At 39.5% G+C, this 10,964-nt stretch overlaps 1 protein-coding gene across 1 annotated transcript in view; it reads right to left on the reverse strand.

Moving 5' to 3' along the window:
- GEMIN6 (gem nuclear organelle associated protein 6) overlaps positions 1-3,064 on the reverse strand; it is a 5,447-nt gene extending 2,383 nt beyond the window's left edge. The window contains exons 1-2 of the mRNA XM_007445771.1: positions 2,968-3,064; positions 2,226-2,369 (exon numbers count right to left, since the gene is read on the reverse strand). Coding sequence (XP_007445833.1) covers positions 2,226-2,350 — 125 coding nt within the window. The 5' untranslated portion in view covers positions 2,351-2,369; positions 2,968-3,064. The remainder of the gene's footprint in view (positions 1-2,225; positions 2,370-2,967) is intronic.
- Positions 3,065-10,964: the final 7,900 nt, after the last annotated feature.

Consider the following 10,964-nt stretch of genomic DNA (forward strand, 5'->3'; position numbering starts at 1 on the left):
TGTAAGCCACCTGGCGTGGCCAAAAAAAAAAAAAAAAAAACAGGAAAACAAAAAACCACAGAAACAGACTCATAGCCATAAAGAACAGACTTGTGGTTGCCAAGGCGGAGGGGGAGGGACAGGGATGGACTGGGAGTTTGGGGTTGGTAGATGCAAACTATGACATTTAGAATGGATAAACAGCAAGGTCCTAAGGTACAGCACAGGGAACTATATTCAATATCCTGTGATAAACCATAATGAAAAAGAATATAAAAATGAATGTATATATGTGTATAACTGAGTCACCTTGTTGTACACAATATTGTAAATCAACTATACTTCAATTAAAAAAAGAGTCAATAAGAGGATCATCAAAGCCAAAAGCTGGTTCTTTGAAAAGGATATACAAATTTCACAAAACTCAGGCAAGATTAATAAAAAGAGAAAGAAGGCACATATAAATTATATTAGGAATAAGGTAGCAAAAATTAATAGTATAAAATATTAAGAACAAATTTAGGTAAATAATTTTGAAACTGAAAACAGAAAACTTCCTAGAAAATATAAATTTCTACTACTGACTCAAAAAAAGAGAGAGAGAATGTAAATAGTCCTATAATCTTTTTTAAAAAACCTGAAATAACCAGTTTAAAATCTTCCCATGGAGGAGGAAAAAAAGGCCCGGACAATTTTACCAGGAAGTTCTATAAAATTCTCAAGGACCAAACATTTCTAATCCAACCAAATTCTCCTATGGACTATAAAAGGGAGACTATGCCTTAACTCATTTAATGAGGCTAATATAACCTTGAGACCAAAAGCAGAGAAGAACAGGATTAAAAAATAAAACTATAAGCTAATCTCACTCATGAATACAAATGGAAAACTCCTAACTAAAATATGATATGATATGGTGTATGACGATGTGATGCAATGTGACGTGATGTGAATTTCATTTCTGTGGTACTTTTCCCAAAAACCTATAACCCCAGTCTATGAGAAAACATCACAGGGAATTTCCTGGCAGGCCAGTGGTTAGGACTCTGCACTTTCACTGCCGAGGGCCCACATTCATTCCCTTGTTAGGGAACTAAGATCCCGCAAGCCATACAACGCAGCCAAAAAAAAAAAAAAAAAAAAAAGAAATCATCACACAAACCCAAATTGAGAGACATTCTATAAAATACCTCACCAGGACACTTCAAAAGTGTCAGGGTCATGAAAAACAAGTAAAGACTGAAAAACTGTCACATATCAGAGAAGACTAAGGAGACGGGATGCCTAAATGTAATGTAGGACCTTGGACTGGATTCCAGAACAGAAAAAGGCCATTAGTGGAAAAACTGATAAAATCCAAATGATTGTAGTTTAGTGAGTGTAAATTTTTAATTCCGACAAATGTTTGACAGTTGTGTAAACTGTTAACATTAGGGGAAGCTGGGTATATAGGTACTCTCTGTACTTTCTTTGCAATTTTTCTGTAAATCTAAAATCATTCCAAAATAAAGTGTGTGGATAACCACCTTTAAAGTTGCTTTGCAAAAAAAAATCTGATCCTAATCAAACCTCTAGTTGTGAATGCCAGTTTATAGGAAATACGAAGGATAAAAGAACATGTTAAACTATGCCATGATAAATGCAATGAGCTAAATCCAGAGTGTGTTGAATTCTATAGACAAATGATTCCATTTCTTCAACAAATAAATGACATGGAAAACCAAAGAGAGAGAAAGTACAGCTATAGATTAAGATTCTTCAGAGACATATCAACAAATTGATATGCTTAAAAAGATACATTGGAGACAAACAGGAAAATCTGAACTCAAACTAGGAATTAGCTAATATTAAAGTTATTATTACTTTTGCTAGGTGTTATAATGGTATTGTGGTTACATTTATTAGAGTCTGAATCTGCTAAGAGATATACTGAAGGATTTATGAACAAAATTATGTCTGTAATTGGCTTTAAAATATTTGGAAGGGGGAATAAGATTAGTGTTCATTATACTACTCTCTTCACATTTGTGTATATTTGAAGTTTTCCAATAAAATATAATAAAAAAGGAGTGTCCCATTTCTATGAACTTGGTTGGTCTGACACAAATCTATAATTAGAACAGTACTTAGCTTCAAAGAAAATTAAATTCTTATGTGGGAATAATTAGCCTTTCATTTATCTGTTTTCTTAGTATGGATGTAACAGTGCAAAGGGGTGATTTCTGGGAAGCAGGACCCATACTCACTTGGCAGAGACTGGGTCTATGGTTAAAACCCATCCTTTATACTCCTTCTCACTGGCTGTCACTCTGACTTCTTTGTAAGTGTAATCTTGCCATTCTAAGGGGCCTTTCTTCATCCATTCATTCATGGTTGCCAGCTGGCTAGATCTAAAACAACCACCAGTTCGGATTAATATATATGTTCCACCCAGGCAGATGTCTTACTCCAATCTCTATTCTAGAGGTAGAGAACACCTACAATTTGCCTCAAGTTCCATATCAGAAAGACAGTTAAATTTTACTATTCAGTCTGAAAGCCACGGGGACATTGAGTTGCCGCGGGGCCCAGCCTGGGGTAACTTATCTGGCACACTTCTATTTCACCTCCCAATCCCATTCCAGATCGCCTTCACGCTGGCTTTGATCTCCAGTCTGCAGATGCTCAAATCCTTGAACTCTGCTCTCCTTCCATCAAAGGAGCTCACGCCACACGACTCTTAGCCAAAAATGAAAAAGAAAACTGCTCTGATATCCACCCACTCACTCCCTCTCTGGCTCTGTGTCTCCTATGGATCCCGCCAGGGAGAGGCCCCCGGATCTGTGACACTTTTCATCTTAAAATTTGTTTGGAGGATGCGTAAACGAAGGGGCAGCAGCTAAGGCTCTAGAGCTGGTGCCCTGGCGTAACCCGAAGCCGCATGATACTTAGAGCTGTACTCAAGCCAGGTAATACTTAACGTGTAATCCTGACAAATGAGAAAAATACCAGTTAAAACTCCTAGCACCGCCAGGTCCTCAGCAGCCGCGTTGGAAGGAAGGAGGCTCTTGAGCCGAGGCTGCCGGAGTCCAGCGTGCTTTGCGCCGTGTCGTCACTTCCTTCCCCCAGAATTCTCTGTTTTGTAGTCCGTGGCCTTGGTCACACCTCGAGGTCTGAGAGTCCCGAGGCCTGGGCTAATGAAATTGGGGTGCAGGGTGTGGAGCGGGGCTAAGATTTTTTTGTAATAATAATAATAATAATATTTCTTGTTCGCTAGGGTCCGCCTTTCACTGCCACGATGGACATTTCAAGATAAAAATTTTAAGAGGAAAGGCTCGTGCCACCTCTTCCTTGGGAGTGGAAGTGGAATTCCACTTTTGCCATGAACCCTCCAGGTAAATCCTAAAGCTCTAGAAGTGTGAGGTGACAGTGCCTTGGAGAAGAGCCACAGAACCAATGTATTTCTTCTTTGGCCTGTGTAAGGCAATTAAGATGACTACTCTTTTGGGATGTGCCTTTGGTACAGTCCTGAGGGTGTGCAGGAGCTGGAAAGAAATGCGTAGGATTGGGTTGAATAAACGCAGGAGTGGAAATGTGCAAGACACTCGCTTCCACCACAGATTTCTGGTCACTGGAGTACTTCGTTGGCTTCTGGCATGGTCCAGAATTTTTTCCAGACTATGATCCTGAAAAATGGTACAAGGTGGTAAATGTTGATTGAATTCCTCCAAATGTGAACACCAAGGGAGATTTACAAAAACTGAGTTAGAGGACTGTCAAACCACGGTACAGAAAACACCGACAGTTAATCCGCTTTCCCCTTGCTACTTGGGATTTGAGTTGCATATAATCCTTGAAGTTTTTGTTTCTTAATGTCGTCGTTGCAAATAATCCTTCCCCAAACCTTCACTCATTGAATGATTGGCTTATGATATTAATGTGGCTTTCATAGATTAGATGTTGCCATTTAATCTACAAAATCTAACTTATCAGTTAAAGTCCTCTATAGATCTACAAAGAGCTAATATAAATAGCAGTTATCATTGTTATGGTACTGTGAAATAAAATATTTGAACTCATAAAAATTCAGTCTAGGGCTTCCCTGGTGGCGCAGCGGTTGAGAGTCCGCCTGCCGATGCAGCGGACGCAGGTTTGTGCCCCTGTCCGGGAAGATCCCACATGCCGCGGAGCGGCTGGGCCCATGACCCATGGCCACTGAGCCTGAGCGTCCGGAGCCTGTGCTCCGCAACGGGAGAGGCCACAACAGTGAGAGGCCCGCATACCGCAAAAAAACCAAAAAAAAACAAAAAAAACACGTACCCCTTGAACTTGATTTATATGCAATGAGAAACACCCACAAAAAATTCTGTGTCTATGGGATACAGAACCTGATCAAGGGAGGTGTGGGTTGGACTGAAGAGCAGTGGACAGGGGAACACTGGTTTCAATTTGGTTAAATCCTGTAGTGTCCTGGCTCCTGCACACCACTGACTGTGTTCCTACCAGCTGTATGATTTTGAAAGTCATTTGCCTTCTTAAATTTCAGTTTCCTCATCCATAAATGAAAACATGGAATTAGATGATCCAAGATCCTCTCAGCGCTAAATTTTCATGACTGAGACATACACAGTCACTTAGGAAAGCCCTGTAAACTCTCAGGGCAGGGGCCATGTCTGTTTTATTCACTGCCATATACACCACCTCTAGCAGATTGCTTGGTATATAGTAAGATGCTCAATTTGAATTGAATTTTTATTTCTTAATAAAAATTATATTTTATTGTTATATAGCACCTAATATGTGCCATGCACTATTCTAAGAACTTTCAAATATTAACTCATTTTTATGAGTGAATAAACAGACCAAAGACAATGGAAGATATGTGAGTATGGAATGATATGGTTAAATTGGTGTATTAAAAAGGATGCAGAGAAATTGGATGTGGGGAAAATAGGGAGGTATAGAGCATATACAGCATACAACTTTATGTAAAATGTAGCCTTTCTACTAAAACAAAGCAGTGGTATTAGGCGGAAAAAATTCCAGAACCAGTTTCCAATCAGAAAGTCAGTTTTTGGGAGGCAGCGTCTCCAAATTGATTCATTATCTGAGTAGCCTAGCCCAGCCTAGCCCTACCCAGCCTTGTCTACCACAAAGAGGGCAGATCTGTTTTCCTAGCAGTAGAGTGAAGATAGAATTTTTTCCTAGGATAAAAATGATTTGAACAGACTCTGGGGACTCTAAAGAACTAAACAAATGTAAGGCATAAAAGTTTAGAAAACTGCTTCTGTACTGTTGTATCTCAGATATGCCCAGATAATAACTTTATGGCTAAAAATCAGTGCCTTTTTTTTTTCCATTGAGTTCCTCTTATTTAACCAAGTAATCAATCTAAATGGTGAGATGTACATGTTTTACACAGAATTTTTTTTCAATTTTTATTATTTTTTGGCTGCACTGCACAGCATGTGGGATCTTCATTCCCCGACCAGGGATCCAGCCCGCACCCCCTGCAGTGGAAGTGCAGAGTCTTAACCACTGGACCCCCAGGGAAGTCCCGAGATTTTATTTTTATTTGAAAAAAGAAGTGGAGTTAACCATTTTAATTTTTCCCTGGAATTGCCTTGGAACAAAAAAGGATGTTCAGTACTGCGTTCCTAAGAACTACTGCAGTAGTCCAGACAGGAAATAATAAAGTCCTAGCGTAAGTTGAAAGCAGTGGAAATGAAAAAGAGAGAAAAAAAAGAATAGCTTCAACAAATATTTCAAAGGAGAAATCTAAGGATTTAGTGACTGTTTGGGGGCAAGGACATGTTGAGAACTTTGACACTAGGCCTTTAACAGAAATTCTCTTTGTTCTTTTATTCATTCATAACTTCCTCTTCCTTTTTATTTTTCAAGTATCTCAGGCCTCCAAATAATTATCTACTAAATTAGATAAGAAAATTTCATCATTAAATTAAAAATGCTTCAATAGGCCTATATCTGTGTTCATGACACAGGAAGGCAACAGTGAGGTACCTCCTCCAAGCTCTTATAAACTAACCCTCAAGATTAAATAAAATGGGTGTGATTAGATCTGATACATTTGCACAAGGACACCATCTATCATCTGGGTAAACAAGAATGTGGAAATGAACAAATTCCAAACTAAGTGAGTTTGTTGTACCCTCTGGAAGCAGGACTGGAATGGGACTATATTTTAGTAAATGGAAACAGTTATATTGTATCCTACTTGGACTGAGTAACCCAGGGTTGTCAGAAGGCATAGAAGAAGGAACGTAAGGAACGTCAGCAAGAAAAATGCTCGGAGGTATTTCTTAGAGACCCTGAATCTGGAAGGCAGGGGCTTTCCAGAGACGTATGCATATTGTGGGGAATGGATGATTCATCAAGTCTCACCCTGGCCTAGAATAGATGTTTCTAAAACTATCTGCCTCCTTATACTCAGATTCCATGCCCACCAGACTGCCTTGTGACTCCTCTACTGGTTTTCTAGGTACACAGTTTATCAGGAGAGATGGTTCTCCGGACAGAAACATGAACACTATAGGGAGGGTGGGAGGGAGGGAGACGCAAGAGGGAAGAGATATGGGAATATATGTATATATATAACTGATTCATTTTGTTGTAAAGCAGAAACTAACACACCATTGTAAAGCAATTATACCCCAATAAAGATGTTAAAAAAAAAAAAGAAAAGAAACAGGAACACTTTCTAGCCAACAGAAAGGAATAGACCAGAAGTCACAAATTGGGGCCAAAAAGTCTTATCAGGAAGTGCAGATATAGGTTTAATAGCTGCACAGTGTTTACTTTTGTCTTTCAGTTTGAAAGCCTTTGAATAGGTTTTCTCTCTTCTTCACAACTAGTTTCCACCAGTTTTATTGTTTTACACTTGGCTGATTCATATGTTTACATTACCTGCCTGATTCCTACAGGAAATTGAGTTTTCAACTCTGCAATAGTCCCTACTGCAAATGAATAAATTAGCAGAGTAAATTATACCTTAATCTCTGGTGAGTTTGGTGAGAATCAGCCTCAATGTGTCTAGTCAACTCTTGGGCCAGTTAAAGGCCAGAACCTGGGCTGTGGGTAGCAACTTCAAGGAAGTGTCAGTTGCAGGATTTCCTGTTAGATCTCCATACAGACTTCTCCAGGTGATTTCTTGATCTCATTGTCGCCTTGCCCCCTTTTCAACTGTGCCCCTCTGGTACCAATTTGTAGCTTATTGTTATTCACATGTGTGCTGTAGCAGTTACTGTAGGTTGGTTCATTTAACAGTCCTTTCCCACAACCTTCTAATGAGGCTTGAAAGCTGAAACTTAATCTCCAGCTTCCCTTGCTGGTAGAAGTGACCATATGAACACTTCTGGCCAGGGAGATATACATGGACGTCCCTAAGAAGGCTGTCCCTTCTGAAATAAGAAGGCAAAGTCTCCTAAGAAGGAGAAAGCCTTTTTGGTCCTTTAACCATTTCTCCTCCAGCCTGCCTGGAGGTGAGGTAGCCTCTTTCCACCACAAGGAGAGATGCATGAGGCCTATATGCCACACGGAAAAATGAAAGAGAAAGAGACACAGCAGACCTGAACTGCCTACCTTTGTATTTATTTTGTTTGGGACAAATAAACTCCTCTCTGTTCAAGCAACTGTTTCAAGTGTTTCCACCCCAACAAAATCCTTTTCTAATTTATCTCCCTAATAAAGTCCTCAGGAGAGAGACCATGCTTTATCTTTATATCCTCAGTACCCTGTTCAATAACCGCATATAGTAGGCAGTCAACATAGATTTGTTTAGCCAATTAATAAATTTGCTATTTTGGGGGACAAGCTGCGACAAACAGAAAACCATAAGAGAGTTACTTATTTCATAAGTGACCAAGATAAACTAAGAACAGGATAAGCAAACTGACAGGTCAAATTTTAGATTGGCAAAGCAGGTAACAAAGGGACCTTTGCTTTTTTCAAGGAAGTAATTTAAATCCTCTGCACTGAAGAATACAGTGTATTACTATCCTTACTAGTAGTAGGAGTAATAATAAATGCACATTAACTCAACCTTAATGGACACAGAAAAGCCATGAGATCAGAACTATTATTACCCTTATTTTACAGCTAAGGAAACTGAGGCACAGAAGTCCAACGCCACATAGCTAGTTAGTGACAGAGCTAGGATACAAACCCAGGCAATCAGGCCAAAGCCTAAAAGTCTATTTTTAGTTAGTGAGGAACACGTTTTTCCAAAGTAAGAGTTTCTAAATCCGAAATACCAGCTCTTCCTTGTGCTCCAGTTGGTTGTCTGGACACCCAAAGCATTAAGTTAATGTGTTTCACCCATGTGTTCTGGCAAAGCAAACTCTCCCAGCAACTTCTACCTCCAAGCGTGACTGCAAGGAGGATACACACAGCCAGAATTAATGGTCTGGAAATTAGGGACTGATTTTATCCCTAAAGCAGGTAAAGCCATACAAAGCCCCATTCCTACAGCTGCTGTTTACTCTCAGTTTAGCCCATGAACAATGGCAACAGGGTAGATGCAAGCAGTTCAATGATGTGGAAGAGCTGATCTTAAGAGGAATTACACCTTATGGAGGGCAACTAAAGAGAGCGCTATGCAGTAACTAAACTCTCCTGCCTACAACCTAATCTTTCCTTTTTTTCTACCCAGTGAATCTGTTCTCTTGTCCTCCTCCAATTATCTTCAAAAGGTTTATGTGTGTGTGGAAGGGAGGCCTCTTTCTTCTCTATTCTGTGGCAAATTATAGGCCCATATTTGAGCTTCCTAATGAAAAAGGGTAAAATATACCACTGATCACACAGGGGAAGATATTTTCTCTGGTATAAAAAGCCAATGAAAAGCACTGTGTACAAGGGAAAACCATTCAGAGTCTATGCTATTCAGTGCATCGTTTTGAAATGTAAGACCTTAAAGTCTTTTTCTTTCTTTAATGATTAAATAAAAACATTCATAGGGCACTGGGATTCCTAGTATAGCTATTTTCCCTATTTTATTTTTCAGCTGTATACATTATCTAGCGAGACGTTAAAAAATATTTTTTGTTTTTAAAAATGTTGTCTAACTTAATCGATAAATTCATGACATATAAGAGAGCCAGTACATTTTATAATGTACATCATTTGCCTTCTCTTTTTCAGAAATGCGCATCACTCCATTTGCCAGTCTAAGACATTCCATTTTATAGGTATGCAGAAGGAAAGAGGGAAAAGTAATGGCCAACTCATTTCTTCCTGGTTACTGGTCAGATTCTTAGCAGCTGCCTCCTCTTGGATTTCTTCCACAAAGAAATTATTTTTCTACCTGTTAATTACCTTGCTGACTGTAGATACTTCACCCATTAAAAAACAAAACCACATTTTGTGTCTAAATCACTTTTCTTTAGCTATTTGTTCAAGGGCTATGTGAGCCCTAAACTGTAATCGGGCTTCCACGGAATAGTCTTTGTAGTTTTTTATGTTTTCTAGGTTTTTTATTGCACTGGCATAATCTCCTTTTAGATAGTATAGAATTCCCAGTTCATGGTATGAATACGGCACCAAATAGTGGTCATGTTTTAACAATTTCTCCTTTTGAATGACATGATTAAAGTAGTGCTCGGCCATCGAATATTTGCCTAAGTATTTCAGACACAGACTTTTCAGTAAATTTAACAAATTTATGTCATCTGTGCCATACTCTTTACTTGGATTTTCTTGTCAAAGTTTTCCTCCTTTGTCAATTATTGATAGCCAGGTTGAAATAAGCTCTAGTTTTTTGCTCATGACTCGGAAACCACTCCAGGCATACATGAGTTCCAAAATGGGCTGTGCTGTAAACCAGCCTGCAGTGGTCGCATAGCGCTGACCCTTCTCAGCAACAAACTTTTCTACTGGCACAGAAGTTCCTAAAATTCTGATTCTCAGGTTATCCACGTTTAAGAAGAGAGAGCTCATGTCCTCACTTACCAATTTCACAAAATCAGAAGGAAGCACGGCCAGTAGGGAAGCTTTAGCGAACGAATATATTGCCTTGGACCACCTGCTGTGTTGAAACAGTAGCTCAGCAGAGTGGTAAGCCTGCTTCCAATCCAGCAGAAAAATGTGGCACCACATGAGTTCCCAGTAACAGAGGTGATGAACCTGCTTCCATTCGTTCTTAATAAAAATGCACTCCTCTAATGTTAATTGGGCATGTTTAAAATATCCTTTCAACATACTAAAACATGCATGAAAAAATTTAAGTATGACACAGTTTGGAAATTTCTGGAGGTAGATTAGGGAGAGATTCTCTGCAGCAGAATTATGGCTCTTTTCAACACCAAAAGCTACGGAGATATAATTGCAATAAAAGAATAGAGTCAAAACACTTAAGATATTATTTATATGGGATTCAGATGCACTCTCATGAAGCAAAGTCAAGCCTACCTCTCTACTGCCAGAATATCCAACAACATTGAGTAGTTTAAGTGTCTTTGGTGGCACAAGTGATAATATCAAATTGAATACTCCAAGTCCAAATTTTATGCCTCCAACCAGGTGTCTGTAAGTTTTACTTCGGTAATTAGGTATCTGTGTTAATACTCACTGACAGTCTTTGTATATTTGGCAACCCAATGTTGATCCCGCTTTTAAGAAAACGAAGCACACTGTCATCCTGTATAAACGTTACAGTGGATTTCAAGATCAAACACTCAGCATAGCAGACTTCTGCCTGCAATTCCTCTTCTTTGATAGCATTTATTCCCTGCTTATTCACTAGAGGAGAAAAACTCATCATCCTAGATTTTCTTCGGAAACTATTACAGGTTCTCAAATCTTCCTTTGTGGCAGTCATCCCAATTTCTATCTCCTGTGGATCAAAAGTCAAGAAGGGGCTTCCCTGGTGCCGCAGTGGTTGAGAGTCCGCCTGCCGATGCAGGGGACGCGGGTTCGTGTCCTGGTCTGGGAAGATCCCACATGCCGCGGAGCGGCTGGGCCCGTGAGCCATGGCCGCTGAGCCTGTGCGTCCG

Source organism: Lipotes vexillifer, unplaced genomic scaffold (genome assembly GCF_000442215.2).
Source record: "Lipotes vexillifer unplaced genomic scaffold, Lipotes_vexillifer_v1.1 scaffold278, whole genome shotgun sequence".
Classification (NCBI taxonomy): Eukaryota; Metazoa; Chordata; class Mammalia; order Artiodactyla; family Lipotidae; genus Lipotes; species Lipotes vexillifer.